The sequence below is a fragment of the Cydia pomonella genome, chromosome 4, assembly GCF_033807575.1.
Source record: "Cydia pomonella isolate Wapato2018A chromosome 4, ilCydPomo1, whole genome shotgun sequence".
NCBI lineage: Eukaryota > Metazoa > Arthropoda > Insecta > Lepidoptera > Tortricidae > Cydia > Cydia pomonella.
This window is the reverse complement of record NC_084706.1, coordinates 7,251,477-7,273,572: the sequence shown is the minus strand read 5'-3', so window position 1 is coordinate 7,273,572 and position 22,096 is coordinate 7,251,477. Positions and strand designations below refer to the sequence as shown.

General features: G+C 37.8%; 2 protein-coding genes across 2 annotated transcripts in view; one reads left to right on the top strand and one right to left on the bottom strand.

Moving 5' to 3' along the window:
• The window catches only part of LOC133516952 (chromatin-remodeling complex ATPase chain Iswi), a 21,091-nt gene extending 15,436 nt beyond the window's left edge, over nucleotides 1–5,655 (top strand). Inside the window, exons 14-17 of the mRNA XM_061850022.1 lie at nucleotides 246–361; nucleotides 551–771; nucleotides 1,876–2,016; nucleotides 4,592–5,655. Coding sequence (XP_061706006.1) covers nucleotides 246–361; nucleotides 551–771; nucleotides 1,876–2,016; nucleotides 4,592–4,784 — 671 coding nt within the window. The 3' untranslated portion in view covers nucleotides 4,785–5,655. The remainder of the gene's footprint in view (nucleotides 1–245; nucleotides 362–550; nucleotides 772–1,875; nucleotides 2,017–4,591) is intronic.
• Nucleotides 5,651–22,096, bottom strand: LOC133516953 (CCR4-NOT transcription complex subunit 7-like). Its single transcript, XM_061850023.1, has 7 exons — nucleotides 21,531–22,096; nucleotides 21,070–21,179; nucleotides 18,504–18,617; nucleotides 10,189–10,307; nucleotides 8,635–8,792; nucleotides 8,275–8,415; nucleotides 5,651–7,485 (listed from the first exon to the last, which is right to left on the bottom strand). The coding sequence occupies exons 1-7, from the start codon at nucleotides 21,648–21,650 to the stop codon at nucleotides 7,390–7,392; spliced, it is 858 nt and encodes a 285-aa protein (XP_061706007.1). The 5' UTR covers nucleotides 21,651–22,096; the 3' UTR covers nucleotides 5,651–7,389.

Below are 22,096 nucleotides of genomic sequence, written 5' to 3'. Positions count from 1 at the left end.
CTATAACAACAAATACTAAAAAGTACGGAACCCTCGGTGGGCGAGTCCGACTCGCACTTGTCCGGTTTTTTTTCGTTCTATAGCAATTTCAATCGCAAACTACACGATTGACTACTAATTTGTTGCCTAAATAATTAAATTCACTTCGCGCCCGTAAACAGACAGCCCTCGTGTTAACCACTATACAGTTCATGTCTGCTCCCTATCATAGATTAAAGATGTTAAAAGTTTTGAATTTCTGGTAGGTTTCACTACTTGGACCAAACGGGATTTCAATCAATTTATTAAAGCTAATGAGAAATATGGCAGAGACGACATCGATAACATCGCTAAAGACGTGGAAGGCAAGACTCCTGAGGAGGTAAGTTTATTTTGATAAGTATGCTTTCATTTTAAACTAATATTCAGCACACACACAATTTCCTATTTAGACAACAGTATGCCTTGATTATTTAACCCCTTTAGTATTTTGAGACATGTTTAGTTTAGTTTCAGTTACCCTTTCCTTTAAATAAAACAAGAACTTTAAGACAAAGTAATCTTCATTTAGGTTATGGAGTACTCTGCAGTATTCTGGGAGAGATGCCACGAGCTGCAAGACATTGACAGAATAATGGGACAGATAGAGAGGGGAGAAGCAAAGATACAACGAAGAGCCTCTATTAAGAAAGCACTGGACGCCAAAATGGCTCGCTACAGAGCTCCCTTCCACCAGCTCAGGATTTCGTATGGCACGAACAAGGGCAAAAATTATGTTGAAGAAGAGGACAGGTAATTCTTGTTTATATTATATTTCAGTGCCGTATCCAGCAAGCATGCTTTGTTTAATTTAATGATATGTTATTCATGTTACTCTTTCCGAGGAGGTTTTGTACACTACAGATGAAACAGAAATACTGTTACTAGAATAGAGAGAAATGGAGTTGTATGTCGATCCTGCAGTACCAAAAACTATTATTAGCGATAGTCGCTCATAAGCAAAACAGTTACACCTGAACCGTTGAACCCATGTCTCATAGTATACAATTTGAACCACTTTCGTAGGTTCCTCGTATCGAAAAGTGTGTGCATTCAGTCAGGGCAGCTATTCAGATTGAGACACATGACACCTTTGGACATAAATATGAGCTCATGAGAAAAGTGATATTTTATAGTATACATGTATAAATTTTACAAGTAAAATTGCACCTGCGTGCGGTGACCTCGTGCTCTTTGTAAATACTTTATAATGCGATGTCTGGTGAGAGTCAGAATGGCGGGTGTACCTAAATAAAATTAAATGAAAACCATACAATATTTTTGTACCTAATTTGTACTATTTACTACCTCCTTTAAAAAAAAATTTACCTCACGGAACTTAAATTTATCACCAAAAAAACAGTACACCCGCCATCCTGACAGTCAGAATGGCGGGTGTACTTTATTTTTATTACGCTATATTCCCGTGGTTATTGATAAATTATATAAAAACCAAGTTTTTGTACCTTTTTTGTATCTTCATAATCAATTATAACGCCTGCAAAATTGTAATAGCAAGCAAAGTATAAAATGAGTAAAACTTGGAAACCACAAATAAAATGACTCATATTAAAATTGAATATGGAGGTACAACAAAAATTTGGCTTTTATAGAATTTATCAATAACCACGGGAGCATAGCGTAATAAAGTATACCCGCCATTCTGACTGTCAGGATGGCGGGTGTACTGTTTTTTGATGATAACATTTTTTTAACGGAGGTACTACTAAGTAGTAAAAATTAGGTACAAAAATATGTTATGCTTTTCATTTATTTTTATTTTGGTACACCCGCCATTCTGACTCTCACGATGTCTGCGTAGTGTACGCTGTGCAATGAATATTTGACGTGGGCCAGGTTCCTGGTGTGCATGCTGCACAAGCTGGGCTTCGACAAGGAGAACGTGTACGAGGAGCTGCGCGCGGCCGTGCACGCGGCGCCGCAGTTCCGCTTCGACTGGTTCCTCAAGTCGCGCACCGCCGTCGAGCTGCAGCGCAGGTACGGCTGCTGATCGGCTTAAGAGGCCGTTATCGATTTTACTTGCAAAGATGTCAAATCGATAGATTTAGACGATGAAATTGTACATCTTTTTTAGGGTTCCGTAGCCAAATGGCATAAAACGGAACCCTTATAGTTTCGCCATGTCCGTCTGTCTGTCTGTCTGTCTGTCTGTCTGTCTGTCCGAGGCTTTGCTCCGTGGTCGTTAGTGCTAGAAAGCTGAAATTTGGCATGGATATATAAATCAATAAAGCCGTCAAAGTCGTACAATAAAATCTAAAAATTTAATTTTTTTTAGGGTACCTCCCCTACACGTAAAGTGGGGGTGAATTTTTTTTTTCGCTTCAACCCTAGTGTGTGGGGTATCGTTGGAAAGTTCTTTCAAAACTAATAGGGGTTTTTACGAAACATTTTTTGATAAAGTGAATATATTCGGCGATAATCGCTCCGAAAGAAAAAAAAAATGTGTCCCCCCCCCTCTAACTTTTGAACCATAGGTCCAAAAAATATGAAAAAAAATCGTGGAAGTAGAGCTTAAGAAAGACATTAAATGAAAACTATAGCGGACATGATCAGTTTAGCTGTTTTTGAGTTATCGCAAAAAGTTTTCCCTTCATAGTAAAAAGACTTACTTTAATTAGGTACTGATTATGCAAATTTGCCTATTTGTTTAACTCGGGTGAAAGGTACCGTTTCATCCCTTGGTTAACAATTTACTATACTTTAAGCTCCAGTTTAGCTTATTGTGACGGAAGAGTAACTACGGAACCCTACACTGAGCGTGGCCCGACATGCTCTTGGCCGGTTATTTAACTATTACAAACTAGATGTGCCTGTGGCTCCGCTCGCGTAAGTGAGACAAAAAGTTTGTCATATGTTTAAATACCAAACTAAGATTATTCGGGAGCATGATTCTTTTTATTGTAACAGTTGTATGATACTTCTTATTTGTATATTTATGGCGTTATTCAATCCCTGTCTGCAATATTGACCTTTGTGTTTGTTAGAAAGTGGGAAAATTGGACAGAGGCACTCTTGGCATTCTCTATCAGTTAATCATTGTGCCAAAGAGAAAAATGTCAAGGTGTTTCAAATTGATGATACAGAATACTTTAAACTCGGTTGTTAAAATTAGCCGTCTTTGTACATCGTAAGTTTCCAAATAAATCAATTATAATAGAATAATTAAATTCCTAAAGTGCGGTTACCCTTTCACTCGATGTTACTATCTCAGTTACAAGACACTTTTTAACAACTTAATCCCAAACAATAAAGAGACTTCTTTGATTTTAGACGCAGTGATAAGGTCATACTCGTACATAGAAAATGAAATAAAAAAATTATATTTATATTTCGGGGATCTGGGGAACGGCTCTAGATTTCGATGAAATTTGCTATACGAGGGTGTTCGGGGGCGAAAAATCGATCTAGCTAGGTCTTATCTCTGGGAAAACATATGAATAGGTAAAAAAAACATTAACGCATTCACCCATTCATAAAAACACCCATCCACCCATATAACCATTCACTCGTATGAGTAAATACCCATTCGCCAAAACACCCATTCACCCATACAGCAATTCACCTAAGCACCTATTCACCACTCATGCACCCATTCAATCATGCAACCATTCACCCATTAACTCAAACGCTGTACATTTTAATGCTTCGAATTTTTCTTACTGTTTTTAAGCATCAAAGCACCATTATTCGAGCTGCTGAGGTGAAAAACATTAGCGCAGAATCCCACAAAACTCACCCATTGAAAAAACACCCTGTATGATGCTATTAAGAGTTATTACATGATTTATAGCAAATATTTATTTGTTATAATGTAAATGAAATGTTATTTATAACACAATCTTTAACTAAATGAGGTTTTTAAATGATTGGCTGAATGGAACTATCATTGCCATGTTGGCTGTCGTAAGCAGAAAAAATCCATGCATTTTTTTGTACACCAGAGTTTTTAGTGTTCTTGCCACACAATTTCACACAACAGTAATGCATTTTTCATGGCAAAAAGTTTTTCGAGCTACCGATGTTTCTAGACCGAGCCCGGTCCGCAAGCAATTGTAGGCGTATTTCGAAATTCGAGTAACATACAACATACCGTATGCGTGGCAGAGGGGGTAACGCGACTAGGATTACTGGTCTGTACGTGCGCCGTATTTGAAAAACGTGTCACCTAAATTCCTAAAATTTTGTAAGGCGCCATCTCGCTCCGTCCTTCGTTTTTTCCCTTTCTGGCATTGTCAATTTTATATTAGAAATAATCAGTACTGGTTTCTTTTAGCACGTCATATTATCTTTCATTTTAATATTTTTTTTTTTTAAACAGACCGACTTAATTAGTATTTAATGACTATTTTTCTAATGGACGTAAAGCACTGATTTTAAAGCTTTTATTTGTAAATTTACGTACGTGAAGCACGGCCGTCGTGAACGCTGCTCGCATTGTTAGTGCTCGAGACCTAGGCTCTTTCTCCGCTAAACCGTAAAATTTGTTTAATGTTAGTACTAATATGTCTCTCGACAGTTTAAATTCGATAATAATTATCTTCTTTTTTTACAGATGTAATACGCTAATCACACTAATCGAAAGAGAAAACCAAGAGCTAGAGGAGAAGGAACGGGCGGAAAAGAAGAAAAAAGGCGGCCCCGCCAACCAGAACACCCCCAGCGGAGCCAGCAAGGGCGCCGCCAACAAGCGCAAGGCCGACAGCGCGCCCGACACCGCGCAGAAACACAAGAAGAAGAAGAAATGAGGCGCGGCCGGCCGCCTCCGAGCCGCACACGCCCACCCACTTAATTAGTACTTAATGCCTTAATGCACATTAAGGCATTAAGTAACTATGCACATTAACCTCCTCATTCATAAACCTTTACAGGACTCAATTAGTTCATTTATATTTTATCCCTTTCTAACTGATACATAAGTCAAAATGACAAATTAAAACAAACGATTAATAGCTAATTGAGGCTTGCACCGCGTTTATGAATAACTAATACAATCGCAGCCTGTACACACCGCGTCTCAACTATGAACACGAATCGCGGCGAAGTAGCAATACGCAGTTTGTATAAGCTGTACGAATAATGAATGTTAGTCCCGATGTTTCAATTTAAGTACTTTTTTACGTCTCTTTCTTTGTTCCTCCTCTGGTCTGTGACGGCAGAAATAGTTAAGAATTTTCTTCTTATCGAAAGTGTGTGTTGTATGAGTATTGTAATAAATGGTGTGTGACTTTGATCCGTGTCGATGTAGCTTTGAATTCCAGTATTTTGTAAGGTCCTAATTTATTTTCTGACAGATCTGCTTAAGTTTTAAATTTTTAAAAAGCTAAGCCTAAAATTTACCTGATGCTGTCAATATCAGGAAGGGTGCCATATATGAAATGAAATTGCCACAATGGAAGTAAAGCGTGAAAAACAGTACAATAAAGATTAATGTAATGGTCATTTGTGATGATACCCTTCCTACCCTCTACTATCCAGTGAGATTACCCAAAACGACGAGCGTGTGATATAATAGATATTTGTGAAACAATTAGAATCAAATGATATTTTTACCTATAAAGCGTTAATAACAGGTCATGAGATTTTACATTTATTACAATAAAGTGATACTCAATCCGTTTCATTTGTTTTATTATTAATCAATAACAAGTTCAATAATAATACATTTGGTTGATGATTATAAATTAAACTCAGATTTTATTAGTTGTAGAAAATTAATAAATTGGAGAATGTCAATTTGAATAATTATTGGTTCTAAACTTATACAACAAGCTGAAGTCCATGGACTTCTGCTAGGGGGCGTTTTTAACCCCTTGAATTCCAGCACTTCAAAATTGCGTTTTTGAATGTTTAGAATAAATCCTTCCAAGTGACCCGATATCGCGAACGAAGGGGAATGATGAAAAAAATATTAATGCTAATTTCATTTATATACCATAACGAAAAAAGAAAAATTAAACGAAAGCATAGCTGGTGGACAATCACACATTTTAATAAAAATGAATGTATTAATCAATTCTGTTTATAAAACGGAGAGTTCGTTTGTTGGCCTTAGTGAACCGTCCACACTGAATTCGGCCGAATGATTCCGATCCCTTCGATGTTGCCGCCATGTTCAGGATCGTCGGAGAACTCAACCGAACGCTAACGAGCGGTTTACCGCACAACCAACCAAGGCTAGCGAAGGCCCTTCGTTCGCGTTCGTTGGCTTGGTATGTACGCGGCATAATGCAAGCGAAAGTCTCTTTTTACCCATCTAAGGGCAAAACAGGAGGATAATGATTAAGAGGGCGTCGTCCGTCCAGTTGCGCCCTCATTAGGGGTACTGTGTTTTCTAATAAACCAATCCATTTCTGTATAATCCAGTAGGTATATTAATGTTGTAGTCCTACTGATTCCCCAACTTTTGGTCTATTTTATATAATTTTATATTACTTTGACTTCATCACCTGAACGGAAAAAGTGACCACCATTTACCGTTTAGGCGATGCACGATGAAGCTAAAAATTAGTAACATAAAACTATGTGACAAAGACCAAAAGTTGGGGAATCAGTAGGACTAATAACATTATTATACTGGATTATACCATAAACGGATTGGTTTATTAGAAAACACAATCCCCCTAATGAGGACGCCACTGGACGGTCGGTGCAGTCTTAATAAATAAGGCTTAATAATAAATAATTAATAAACAATCTTCTGAGTGCATTACAGGAGTGACATTTGAAAACCAACGACTAGTAAATAAACGACAGCTTACCTCAACTAATCAAAAATCTGAGTATATGCATTGTAGTGGCATCTCAAAAACCATGATATTTGCTTGGAGCTAGCGCTTAAAATTATTTCAGTTTCAAGTGGAATTAGGCTCACTTCAGTGCGACGCGAATACTCGGTCGGTGAAATGTATGAATTACTTGAATTGTAATTAATGAGACTGCACATCGTATTAAATTAATGTGGCTTTACGCGTTGCATAGGCTTCATATTTGTGGATATCTGAGTCGGACTGAGTTAAGCCTAAGCATAGAGAATATATAATAAGTAAGCATCGAGTGCTCACTCCATTCATGGCTAAAAAAAACCCATTAAATTAAAAATAATCAGTTTCAAGTGAGCTTTCTTAAAACTTATTGATTATAAAATATGAGCTGTTTTAAACGAGCTTCAATTTTATTAATATCATATCTCCCGGATACTATAAACGGTTAGTAAGAGTAGCCATGTATGGAGCGATCAGTGTCCTCACTTATTTCTCTGTGGTCTAAGGCATATATTCATTCAATTATTAATTTAGTCGACTAAATAGGATATTAGACATGATGACGATAAGTATAAGATTGCGGTAGAGTTCAGGGCGTGGAGCCGGCGTCGTCGGCGGCGCCCGCCGGCGCGCCCAGCCCGTACAGGTGCCCGCTCGTGCTCTCGATGTTGCCGTCGAAGAATATCTGCTCGACATACGTTACATTACAGTTAAGGCGTTGCTCATCGTTTGTCGAATCTAATAAACGCTGGATAATCCTTTGCCCCTATCCGTCTGGCATTTCTGTTTGTTAGAAAGAGGCAAAATTTATCAGAGGCTTTAAGAGATAGCCAAGTTTTATGAATAAGAGGGTAAATCTGCAGTATCTGCACCGACTTTCATGTGACAGTGTGGAAGTGTCGTTGTAAACGCCATGTTTACACAGGAATTACACAAATTGACTAAGCTCAATAAGGCTTGTGTTGAGGGTACTTAGACAACGATATATATAATATATAAATACTTAAATACATAGAAAACATCCATGACTCAGGAACAAATATCCATGCTTATCACACGAATAAATGCCCTTACCAGGATTTGAACCCGGGACCATCAGCTTAGGCAGGATCACTACCCACTACGCCAAACCGTTCGTCAGGTAACCTTTACTTCAGGTAAAGAGGAGTTCAATTGCAAATGATGTAAACGAACCAATGTACTTAACTTCATTACTTCGTAATCTCGCACTGTTTAAACTCTACCACGATCTTATCAACAATGACAGAAATTTTTATTTATATGATGAACTAAAAAGATAATATATATGTTAATTGAACCTTCGTAAATCTGTTGTATTTGTTTACATTATTCGCAATTTATATTGATCTCTACTTATATACCTAAACATTGCTGACAATATTCAGCAATGTTAATACATGTTTTAATTTCATCGCATTTCGTGTGGTCTGTCCCTCCAGTGGTTTTAGTGTACCTCTTTGATCTTGAAGAACGCCATCCCGGTAAGGTGCGAGTCGGAGCCGGCCTGGTGCTGCGGCCCCACGCGCCGGAGCTCCAGCTGATCTGCTACCTCTTGTAGTCCCCCTTTCAGGTTCTTGCATAATTTCATTAAGTACTAAAATATATAAACAATGTACAATGAGAAATTACTTCATTTTAAACTCAAATGCAAGCAGTTAAGCTAATATCAGGTGAACTTTTTTCTCCACCATGATATTACCGGAATTGATACCTTTATATTAAAACGGTTAGCATTTGACCAATTCATATAACATACTTTCACTAGATAGCATTGCATACTCGCAGACTTAGTAGTATTAAAAAAACAACTCACTTTTACATCATAAACAGTTGGAAAATACAACCGTAGACTTTCAAAGAAATCATTCTCGTCCTGAGGCAAATTTTGATCTGTCAGCAGCTTTAGTAGGTATCCAAAATCATAGCCGGAGTGAAAGCTCAACCAGTTAATGTTATCCATTAATACTATGCCTGAAATAAACGATACAGAAATTATTAAAAATATCTGTTAGATGGTTCCACACTGAGCGAGCCGTGCCTCGGCCGAGGCGGAGGCGACGCGCGCGTTTTCCTCGCCCGAGCGCGCCGCCTCGACCGAGGCACGTCTACACTGGCTGATTTGTGCGTGAGGAACTTGCCTCGCGCGTATGCTCGCTCAGTGTGGACCCGCCTATTAAAAAAAACTCATGTGTATATCATTGATGACTGGAAAATGAATATTCTTGATCATTATTACAACAGACTTCGCTAATAAGAGGCCCTAATATTAATATATTCCTCTTGTCCACGCAACATTATGGATGTCCTACGAACCACATTTAGGGCTGGCGCGGTTACATGAAGCGAGGGAGTTAACCAAAAATATTATTAGCAACGCTAACTGCCGTGGACGCCTGCGACGAAATTTACGGCTTATTCCCACTAGTTACCACCAAGTTGTTTCAAGACTTTCAAGTGGTAACTACTGGGATTTTTTCCCCAAAAAAAAACAGGGCAGTTAGCGTTGCTCATAATATTTTTATTTTAAAAGGTGGGAATATTTTTTCCAGTAGTTACCACCAATATTTGGTTAGCGTTCAATAATAATAAAACAGTATAAATATAGAGTGCTTTAATCAATAATTAATTTAAAGTCGAATTGATTAAAGTTAATTAGTTATTAGTTTAATTATAAGTCGATTACCGTTTTAGTTAACTGCCTTAAAAGTGATCAAAAATAGTCGGTCTTTGACTGATTTGTTTGTTCGTTCGTATAATTATGACGTTATTTATTTAAACGGACCTTATTGTCGATGGCGCTTACGCCATTATCAGCGATGCTCCTATATAAATACAACGCTGCGCTACGCAGTGCGGCGTAAGCGCCCTCGACAAAAGATCCAGGGGGCCTACCGTGAAAACCGAAATTCGCAAATTGCGGGGATCTTTCTCTTTTACCCTCACTAACGCGTAATTAGAGTGACAAAGGAAAATGCTCACAATTGACGACCTTCGATTTTCGCGGTTAAAGCCCAGGTTTCAAAGATAACGTCACAATTAATAAGATAAAATTCAACCAAACGTTCTTTTTCACTTTTAATTTTATGTACTTGGACCGGTTTTGATATTTTTGTTCATTTTTAAAGCAGCAGAAACACTAATCGACTTATAATTATTTACTAAAGCACTTTGTATTTATACTATTCTTTTTCTACTCTTTTTATTAGTATTGAACTCTAACAAAATTTTGGTGGTAACTGCTGAGAAAAAATCCCAGTAGTTACCATCAAACCAAGTCGGTGGTAACTAGTGGGAATAACCCAATTTGCCATGCACCAACGCCACCTAGTGGACGAGGTTATGTTATAATATAAAAGAAGCAACCAACCTGAAGACATGAGCAGTTCTGCAAACTCTAATGGTTCAATGCCATGCTCCTCGTGCTCTCTAAACTGAAGCCCAGAATTCTGCAGTAAATCAATGGAGTCCTGCGCATACATATCCTCCCTACAAAAAATATTATAAATGCTGTATGTTAACGGCACCAATCATGGGACATCTAAGAGAAAATGTGGAGTATTTTTGATATTTCATCGACAACTGTAAAATTTCTACCGCTTTACGTATTAAAAGTTGAATGTCCAATTCGTCCTTTATGTTTTCTATGTAATTAATTAAAGCTACTGCAATTAGTTTCAATATTATTAACCAATGAAAAATGGTTTTTTGCTCCAGTCATGGGATGTATGGCGCCATTAATTTTCAAATTAATAAATACCAATGAAAATTTTTTGTTTATGGTAAAATGTAAAATGTTTACAGGATTTGTCTATACCATCCCATTATTGGTGCTTGTTCCATTATAAGGGGTGTTTACTATATAGGGTACCTATTTACTAGGTACGAGTATGTAATTTGTTTTTACGAGTTCCCTTTATTTACAGTTACAAATGCAGTCTTTGCGGAGTCTAAAGAAAAATGAATACTATCAATATCAATATTGTATACGGTTCAGAAAAAAAAACATTTGTCGTAGGTACAAATTTTTATGGAAAACTGAACGTTTTTCTAGTCAACAATTAGCTACTCATTAAGTCGATTCTAACAAGCCCAAAATAAGAATCTTGTTAAAGATGTCTTTAAATCTTATTTGAATATATCTCGAACATATACAAAATAAAATATAGTTCAGTCACAAATCGTCACTACTTAGAAAAAACTCGATCTTGTTCTGTCAATCAAAAGAAAAATGTGGCATTTCAAATTGGAGTAGCAATGTGATATATGAGTTTTTTTTATCAAAGTTGTGACAAAACATCGCAATATGTAAAATCTTAAGTGTTAACTGTTGTATAATCCAGTATAAAGGCAATATAGGTTGGTTACTGCCTCCTCAAATTGTTAGAACTATTTTGTGAAAATTTGTTTTAGTATGTAGTTTAATCAACCGGACAAGTGCGAGTCGGACTTGCCCATCGATGGTTCCGTACTTTTTTGTACCTATTTATTGTTATAGCGGCAACAGAAATACATCATCTGTGAAAATTTCAACTATGCCTGGTGACAGACGGATACATAAGACCGACGGACGGACTGCGGAGTCTTAGTAATAGGGTTCCGTTTTACCCTTTGGGTACGGAACTTCGAGCAACACAGGGAAGGGAGACGGCTTTCATACTATTTCCCCTCTGCCAAAGCATTGGCACAACTGTGCCTATGGCGGTGCATGTTGTGACTCGTCTGTACACAAAAAGAGATCGAGGTGTGCAAGATTTGTCTTTGGCGTGTGTCATTTTTAGGGTTCCGTAGCCAAATGGCATAAAACGGAACCCTTATAGTTTCGCCATGTCCGTCTGTCTGTCTGTCTGTCTGTCTGTCTGTCCGAGGCTTTGCTCCGTGGTCGTTAGTGCTAGAAAGCTGAAATTTGGCATGGATATATAAATCAATAAAGCCGACAAAGTCGTACAATAAAATCGAAAAATTTAATTTTTTTTAGGGTACCTCCCCTACACGTAAAGTGGGGGTGATATTTTTTTTTCGTTTCAACCCTAGAGTGTGGGGTATCGCTGGAAAGGTCTTTCAAAACTAATAGGAGTTTTCAAGAAACATTTTTTGATAAAGTGAATATATTCGGAGATAATCGCTCCGAAGTAAAAAAAAAATGTGTCCCCCCCCCTCTAACTTTTGAACCATAGGTCCAAAAAATATGAAAAAAATCGTGGAAGTAGAGCTTAAGAAAGACATTAAATGAAAACTATACCGGACATGATCAGTTTAGCTGTTTTTGAGTTATCGCAAAAAGTTTTCCCTTCATAGTAAAAAGACTTATTTTAATTAGGTACTGATTACGCAAATTTGCCTATTTGTTTAACTCAGGTGAAAGGTACCGTTTCATCCCTTGGTTAACAATTTACTATACTTTAAGCTCTAGTTTAGCTTATTGTGACGGAAGAGTAACTACGGAACCCTACACTGAGCGTGGCCCGACATGCTCTTGGCCGGTTATTTATGTATTTGTGTCGTCATTGCAAGGGCAGCGGGATGAACTTCAGGCTGCTGTTGACCGGTTCCAGCAATGCCAGGAGATACACGAGCAGGCATTGCAACGCATTCAGGACCTGGAACAACAGCTGGAGGAGTCAGAGTCAAAAAATACTTGCAAGTATTGCTCCGGCCAGTCCGGACCGCCTAACAATAATTTAAGTATTTTTGCTGAATTTAATAGTTTTGAACTAGATTTAGATAATGAAAACACAGGTAGCTCCCCTATGGTAGGAACTGTAGGTTTTACAACTTCTGTGCCCATAGAGGGCAGCAGTGATAGTATAATTACACTGAAAGGCTCCAAGAAAATAAAAAAATATTTAAAATTAAGTAGATTCATAAAAAGATCAAAACTTTTAGTAAAACGCAATAATTCAGTATTCAAGACACTACAATCTAAATGTAATAGTGTCGCCTTGAGTGTTGAACTTCTAAATTGTCAATACAAATTAGACCGAACAGTAGAAGAGTTGAATCATCAATCCGATGAATTAAATAAATTGGAATTAAAGTTAAAAGACCTCAATAATAGAGACGAACTATCAAGTAAAGCATTACAGGAATACATAGCCTTTATGAATAATGTTCTAGAACCGGGCAGCGGCTACCCTCTGCGCATGGACTCGCCGCGGCCTCCGACGCGCCCCGTGGCACCGGAGTCGCCCGCGCTGCGCGCCGTCCTGGCCGCACCGTGCTCGCCAGCGCTGCGCGCCCTCTTCGCCTCGCGCGCTTCCCTCGCACCCGAGCTGCGCCGCAGTCCCGAGCCTGCCCCCAGCCCCGTGGACACGACGCCACTGCAGCCATCATCACCGCCGAGCCTTATTGAGCGGGCGTGCCTTGTCGAGCTGGCTCCGTCGCCGCCGAGCCTTGTCAAGCTGGCTTTGTCGCTGCTGACCTATGTCGAGCCAGCTCCGACGCCGCTGCCCTTCGTGGAGCCGGCGGCCTCGTTGCCGAGCCTCGTGGTGCCGGCGGCCTCGCTGCAGAGCCTCGTGGAGCCGGCGGCCTCGCTGCCGAGCCTCGTGGTGCCGGCGGCCCCGCCGCCGAGCCTCGTGGAGTGCTCCCCGGCAGGCCGCGCGCCCGCGCCGCCCTCGCGCCGCGCCCCGAGCCCGCGCGGCGGCCCCCGCCGCACCATCCTATACTCTGACGAGGTGGGCTCCGGCCTTGGCGCGCTGCTGGCGGAGCGCTTGTCGCAGGGCGTGTTCAACAACTGTCACCCGGGGACCTCCGCCGATCGACTGATAGAATGTATTTCTACAGGCGAGTTTGACCGCGCCTCCACGCTTATCGTTTTCTTAGGGAATAGTATAGACTGTACTAAGCGAGATATTTTAAAATTATCCGCTACGCTGTCGGCGATTGACCAGAGAGAGGTTGCAAAAATAATTATCTGTGCGCTCCCATATAGAATGTCGAGCAAGGTCAATAAAAGGGTATTTCACTACAATTCTTTATTGTATAACCTTTCCTTGTACAGTAGTACGATTTCGTATTTTGATACGAATAAATTTATACAAGATTTTGTTATGTCCCATAAAAGAACCTACCTACCCAGAAGATGTCTAGTAGAGTGTGCTAACCTGTTAGCATATAATATTGAAGACCCCGTCGTGGCTAGCGCGGCGTCTAATAGCCTTAAGTCACGTAGTATTTTACGCCTTGGTAGCGTAGGTTTTGAGATGGAGCCGTCTGGAGATTTGAATTTAAACTAACCGCTACGACAACGTGTGCACCAGCCGGCTCCGTTCCTATTGATCACTGCGATGCTAGTATGTTTAGTAAAACCGATTTATTGAACTTAGTTCACCAAAATATCCAAGGATTTGCCTGTAAGGAACTTGAAATTGATTTGTTTTTACAGTCCGATAATATTGACGTTCTCTGTATTACTGAACACTGGCTTAAAGGTCATGAGTTTATGTTTAATTTCAATAATCATAATATAGTAAGTTCTTTTTTTAGGAAATCCTGCAATCGCGGCGGGTCATTGATAATGGTGAAACATAATTTAAAAAGTAAGGAACGTAGAGACATTGTTGACATGTCTGTGGAACGGCATATAGAACTTTCCTGTGTTGAGTTGGAACAATTTATAATTGTATGCGTGTACAGGCCCCCATCGGCGGACTATAACTTATTTGAATCGGTCATAGACGAAGTACTTAGTAGTATTTTTAGAACTCCGAAAAATATAATTGTGTGTGGCGATTTTAATATTAACTTACTTGAAAATTCGCCATTTTGTGGAAGGTTATTAAATACTTTTAAATCCTTCAATTTAGTCAATGTATTTTGTGAGCCTACTCGAATCACAGCAACCAGTGCTACATGTATAGATAACATCTTTAGTAACAAGGATGCGATTAGTAAATCTGTTATTAACAACCTAAGTTCTGATCACTGTGGATTAAAAGCGTCTTTCAGCGGGAAAACTGAAGAAATTCCTCAAGATACCATGTGCAGGCCGATTTCCGAAAAGCGCCTAGATTTATTCAATCGTAAAATCACTAAACAATTATGTTGTCTTTCATGTAATCAGGATAACCCTGACTGTTTGAGTTCCGAGTTGTTTAACTGTATTAAAACGGAATTTGATGCCTGTTTCATTCAGAAGAAGGTGCAAGGCAAGGCCAAGACTAAATTTTGCGACTGGGCTACGCCGGATATTCACGAGAAAAGACGCCGACTATACGACTTGTATGATTTAAAAGCAACTGATAAAAGGCCGGAATTTATGGAGTACGTTAAGAATTTTTCTAAATCTTTTAAGATGATGTGTGTCACCGCTAAAGCTGATTATTTGTCCAAAAAGATCCTAAGTTCTAGTGATAAAGTTAAAACTGTATGGCAAGTAATCGGCAATGAAACTGGAAAACGTAAGATGAAGGATCCGCACTACACCGTACGAATTGCTGACACTTTAGTAAGTTCTGACCGTGAAGTGGCAGATCATTTTGAGCGGTTTTTCTCGAATATACCGGTAGAAACAACAAAGTCTCTTAATTCATCGCCAGACGTCGCTGAGGAAATTTTGAAGACAAATGTGGCGGAATGTACAGAAATTTTCAAATTTTCGTATGTCACTCCGAACATAGTTCTTAAGACTTTTAGGTCATTAAATATAAAGAAAACAGAAGACCTATGGGGTCTGTCAGTCAAAGTATTACATTCCATTATTGAATCGATTGCACCATACTTAGCTGAGATTTTCAACAGATGCATTGATGCTGGAATTTTTCCAGATATTATGAAACATAGCAAAATTATCCCGTTGTTTAAATCAGGAACAAGAACCGACTCCACAAACTTTAGACCTATTTCAATACTACCGGCATTAAGCAAAGTGTTCGAGAAACTTATTCTAAATCAACTATCGTCACATTTCAACAGAAATAAACTGCTTGATAGCAATCAATTTGGTTTTACCAGAGGTCGATCAACTACTGACGCCGGTGTGGTACTTCTAAAACACATCTTTGACGCTTGGGAAAAAGCTCAAGATGCTATTGGAATTTTCTGTGATCTGTCGAAGGCATTTGATTGCGTTGATCACGAAAATTTAAAGAGAAAATTAAGCCACTATGGGATAAAAGCTAGTGCCCTTGACCTTGTCTCATCGTACCTTTCGAATAGAACTCAGCGAGTAGTTATTAATGGAATTCAATCGGCTGGGTCCCCGGTAGCCCTCGGAGTGCCGCAAGGTTCAATTCTTGGTCCCTTCCTGTTTTTGGTATACATCAATGACCTACCAAAAGTTGTGCAAGAAAGACATGATATAGTGTTGTTTGCAGATGACACTTCCCTTATATTTAAAGTGAACAGAAAGGAAAATAGATTCGAGAGCATTAATGACGCGCTATCTACCGTATTAAACTGGTTTACGGCAAACAATTTGCTTTTGAACGCAAAGAAAACCAAATGCATCAAATTTACGCTACCTAACGTCAAGCAGGTAAATAACAGCAAGATTAAAATAAAAGGTGATACGCTGGAATTTGAAGATCGAACTGTTTTCCTGGGAGTCACTTTAGACTCAAAACTGCAATGGCATGCACATATAGCCACTTTAGCCGGCAAACTTAGTTCAGCAGCCTATGCAGTGAGGAGAATCGGACAGCTAACAAACGTAGAGACGGCCAGGCTGGTATACTTTAGTTACTTCCATAGTGTTATGTCGTATGGAATTCTGTTGTGGGGAAAAGCGGCAGACATTCAGACAATATTTCTACTGCAAAAGCGAGCTGTACGTTCCATCTATGGACTGGGCGCTCGAGTATCCCTAAGAGAGAAATTTAAAGATGCAAGCATTCTTACCGTTGCATCTCAATACATACTTGAGAATATTATGTATGTTCGGAAAAACATTAACGAATTCAAGCTTAACAGTGATATCCATAACTATAACACTAGAAACAAGCATAAACTTGCTGTGCCCGCCCACCGCCTCCGTAAGGTTAGTACGTCTTTCGTCGGGAACTGTACACGTTTTTATAACAAAGTTCCCACTGATATAGTGAATTTGCCTCTTAACAAATTTAAGTCACACGTTAAGAGCTCTTTGTTAAGTAAGGCGTATTATGCTGTGAATGATTTCATAGATGATAAGGATGCCTTTAAGCCAGTAGCTTGATCTTGATAGTATGATAAAAATGTCAGTAATAGTGTTTTCGTTTTCTTCCTGTGAAATAACCATACTAGCGTCCAGTAGAACTGACACAAGAGAACATCATGTTCTCGTTTGATTGTATTATTTTCGTTTTGGACACTTAGAGACCTTATACACCTCTAAGATTTTATTTTATTTTAAATTTTATTTTATTTTAAATTTCATTTTATTTTAATACCTATTTTAATGATTTGGACACTTAGAGACCTGTACATCTCTAAGTCAATTTAAATTTATAATTTAGTTTTATAGGTAGGCACTCCTTATGAATAATATGTAGTCGCGTTTATGTGGCGCTATGCCGTCTTTAATGTAACTTACAAGCACAAATGTTGTATCTCACATTTTTTTTTATTATATTTATATTAATACAACCCGGCAGCTTGAACATGTCATGCTCGCTTAAAAGTCTTTACTTACGGTGGCGTCGTTGATCGGGTCGCCACTTTCCCGAATGAAGGTTGAGGGAGGCGATGGCTGAGATACACGTCATACTCGTGAACGGGTGCTGTTTGTGGAGACCGGTCTGTTTAAGCTTACACGGGGTACAGGTTATGTTAAAGTATGTAACTTTACTTTTGAGTGACATTAACGTGAGACACTTCATTCGGTTCTTGTCTGTTTTAATTTTTTAGTCTTTTAATTATTTATATAAGAATTCAAGCCTTGGCGACCCTCTACATCTCTAAGGATAATTTAATATATATTTTTATATTTTATCTCTGACACGTAGAGACTTATACATCTCTAAAGAATTTTAGTATTTTATGGTTTTATTTTTTTATCATAGTATTTTTTTTGTGTAATTTGACATTTAGAGACAGTATACATCTCTAATAAAGTATTTATTATTTCATAGATTCGATATTTGTAATTGTTTTTTTTTTAATTTATTGTTTGTAAAAATGGACATGTAAAAGTGCCCCTGTGGCCTATTTGCTGAATAAATGTTTGATATTTGATATTTGATATTTGATATTACATATTGGATTTTGTATGTAGTGAGTGAGAAGTGCGACTGTTTGCACGTTTCCCCCCGCAAAAAATGGCAGATTGATTTGTTCGGTAAGATGCTTAGGCTCCTCCCTTCTGACGTGTCGGAAGCCGGTGTTGCTCGAAGGTACGGAACCCTAATAAAAACTACTATATTATTTATAAAGGCCCATTTAGACGGGACAATCTAATTACCAATTTGATAAGATATTCGATTATCAATTTGATTTCAATCTCATCTGGCATCCACAGGTACACAATATCATTGTGAAATCGGCAAGCCAATGTCTTTCGATAAAAAGTTTGCGTCCACACAGCACAATTTAAATTGTGTATTTAATCAGATTGTGCGAAAAAAATACCCATCTGGACACTCACAAAGGGTTGTTTTGTACAAAAGGACAAAATTACATCAAACCAAATTTTATTAATTAAATATAAAATTGGTATTTTTATCTCAGCTAATCTTATCTCCAATAAGAAGAAAGAAATGAAGATCTTACTGCAAATTGAACTTGAAGTTGAACTGCCATGTGGTGCAGCCTGGAGGCGTCTTTCCATTCTCATCCATGAATGTCAGCCCTAGCTGAATTATCCGCAGCAGATCTACATTACACCTAAAATATAATTAATGGCTTTTCATATTCAGTTTTTTTATTTACCATATCTTATCTTATAAATCTTATAATCTATTAATTACTGTTCATGTTTATTATTTAAAAAATGTGGCCTTGCTGTACTATAGCCTGATATAATCCTGGATTTAGTTATTTATGTACAAAAAAATATTTAAAATAAATAATATTTTCACCTCCTGAGACTATATGCTGATGTCACATCTAACAATGAAAAAATCAATATGGAGGAAATATTTACTGTAGATAGGTAAGTCTCAGTCTCAGTAGCTTACTTGCTGGAACAGTAGACTGGTATACTAGTCATGAGTTAAATGTTGCCTAAGACAATGAGTATTTTTTGTTTTAAAATTATTATGATGATGATATCCTGTTATCCCTCATCAGGGACAGGGCTCTGAAGGGATTTCCATTTTTCACAGTTTTAAATTATGTATGTATGTTTATACTTATTTTTATCGCGGGAGCAACAACGATTTGACAGTACTGAAAGTTTATGATATGATATATACAGAAGTGACACTCGTATCCAGCAACCTATGAGTTCAAAATGTAGCAGTAGATACTTAATTGAGATAAAAATTTTGTCATCTATTACGAAAATCTAAATAAAAGGTTTTAAGATGTAAATTAAATACTGATATAAAAATTGAATACATTTGTGACTTATTAATATTATTCAAGTTGACACGTTGAGTTTACATTGTTAAATACAGTTTTATGAGAGGGAGGTTTGAGAAGTAACTTGTTTCGCCTACGTATAGATGGCGTTGGCGTCAAATCTGTATGTATTGATTTAGTTTAGTATCTAAAGTATTTAATCTGTGGCGCTATGTTATTTTCGGCGGGAATTTGACATTTGACAGTAGTTCAAACAAAAGTGCAAAATGGAGAAAATTGGAATTCGTGGAGTTATTCAGTTCTTATTTTTGAAACGCAAAACTGCGAAACAAATCCATGAAAGGATTTTACCTACGTTGGGTTGTTCATGTCCTTCCTACGAAACGGTTTGATTTTTGGTAAATGAGTTTAAGCGAGGCAGGACAAGCATTGAAGATACACCTCGCTCTGGAGCCCCGAAAACGGCAGTTTTACCCTAAATTATCGATAAAATCCATGATTTAGTTTTAGCCGACCGAAGATTGTAAATACACGAATTAGCTGAAGCTACATCTCTTCTGAGCAGGTGCATTTTATTTTACACAGCAAGTTGCACATGAAAAAGCTTTGTGCAAGGTGGGTGCCGCGATTACTGACTCCAGAACAAATGCCTATTCGCATTACGCATGCAGATATTCGTATCTGATGAAAGTCTGCAGTTGTTTAAAAAATCCAACAGATGTTATTCACCGTTTTGTCACTATGGATGAAACCTGGATCCATCTATATATCCTGGAGATGAAACAACAGTCGAAACAATGGGTTGGTCATGGTAAGCCAGCTCCACAGAAAGCCAAATACATTTCATCTGCTGAAAAGGTGATGGTGTCTGTGTTTTGGGATGCAAAGGGAATATTTTTAATTCACTACCTTGCCAAGGGGAAAAATATTACTTGAGCATACTATGCATTACTTTTGGATCAGTTACAGGTGGCAATAGCTAAAAACGTCCAGGATTGGAAAAATGAAAGTGATATTTCACCATGACAATGCTCCAGTGCATTCAAGTCATATCGCTGCACTAAAATTCTCAGAGTTACGATATTTTTTCCACACCTTGCTTATTCATCAGATATGGCTCCCTCGGACTATAACCTCTTCCCAAAACTCAAAACATTTCTCTCAGGGCGAAAATTTAAGTCCAATGAGGAGGTTATATGGGAGGTCAATGCGTATTTCGAGGCTTTTGATGATACGCACTTCCATGAAGACATAGAGAAGTTGCAGATTCGTTGGGACAAGTACGTAGAACTTCAGGGGGGATTACACAGAGAAATAAAATAAATACATTTGCAATTTTATTATTTTTTTCATATCAAACCAAGTTACTTTTCAAACAACCGTCATATTGACCTTTTCCAACAAAAACTTCATGCCAGATATGAAGCATATCTTAGAGGTTTAGAATGTGTAGGCAGAATATTCCGTTTATATAAAACAGACATTCTGTTACATGTGTTCTTTGACAGGCTTGTTTTTGCTCCCGCAATAATAATGTATGATTATCAATAAAATAATTATTCTTTGAAATATACTATTATAATTTCTAAATTTAAATAGCATTGCACAAAATACAACTGGAAGAATTAATGTGAAACCACATTTTATACAACTCAACCAGCTACATGGGACAAACAGAGACACATACAAATCATGCAAAGTAAAAGATTGTGTGTTATGTAATACACAGAATATGTAAAGGTACATCATCCTAATTTCCAGTGTGTTGTGAATAAAAAATGCACTTTACAAGCTACAATAAAATAGTAGTTACCTGAGTAGTTGGTACTGGTAATCTGCTGTGGATCTGAATTCACCAATAGGCCGTGCCACCACTCCTGGAAACTCTGTGTCCATTGCCACCCAGTGATACTTTTGCACAATCTGATAAAAAACCATTTTTTTAAATATATATCACACATGAAAATGTAATTACAAAAGATCCTAAACCACAGGGGAGGGGTTGTAAAACCACAGCTTGTGAGCTGCATGTGGCTATTTAAATATCCTAAAGAAATAATGGGTACTTAATGTATTTACCACCAATTAATAAACATTTGTACCTTTTTGAGATTATGCTGGCTGATGCTAAACCCAAAACAAATATACATCACAGAATGTTTTTATGTACTCTTTATATTTCCAATATTTTTTGCACACCACTGATGATGTTTTAGTTATTTGAGGAAAAGCATATATATAACAAGAATTTATATGTAATAAAAAAATGTTTACCTTTCGTATAACATGAAATTCCTGATGGAGATTGTGGTTCCAAACATTTTTGATTGCACAGTCATCTTTCACTGAATTCATATTTACGCCGAAACTAGCGGTCGGCATCTGTAGAATCATAGCTTTGGGCACGTTAGCGTAATAGCGGATTTAAGTACAATATTGCAATGAGTAAACTTGAAGGTGAATGAATTTCACCACTTTATGTTCCTTTGTATATATAGTCCTCGTAATGGGCAAAACTGCAGTTTTTCTTTTTGAATATTTTTATTGCAATCAGATTAGCCAGGGGCACTTGCGCAGAGATTTATTAAAATCAATAAATAAGCCGGGAATAAAAGCGTTTGATAATTTATGTTTACGAGGCTATGCCGACCTAATTTGAGACAAAAGTACTTTCTTTCTTAATATATATATTTTTAATTTTCAACACTGTTACTCTATATGTATATTACACAATTAACTAGCGTTATTTCAGATATAAATATCTTAATTCACGTTTGCCATTGCAGTTGCATTCTTACTTTTTTACTGCTATGCTCTTTACACTGACGTTAGTTTGACAG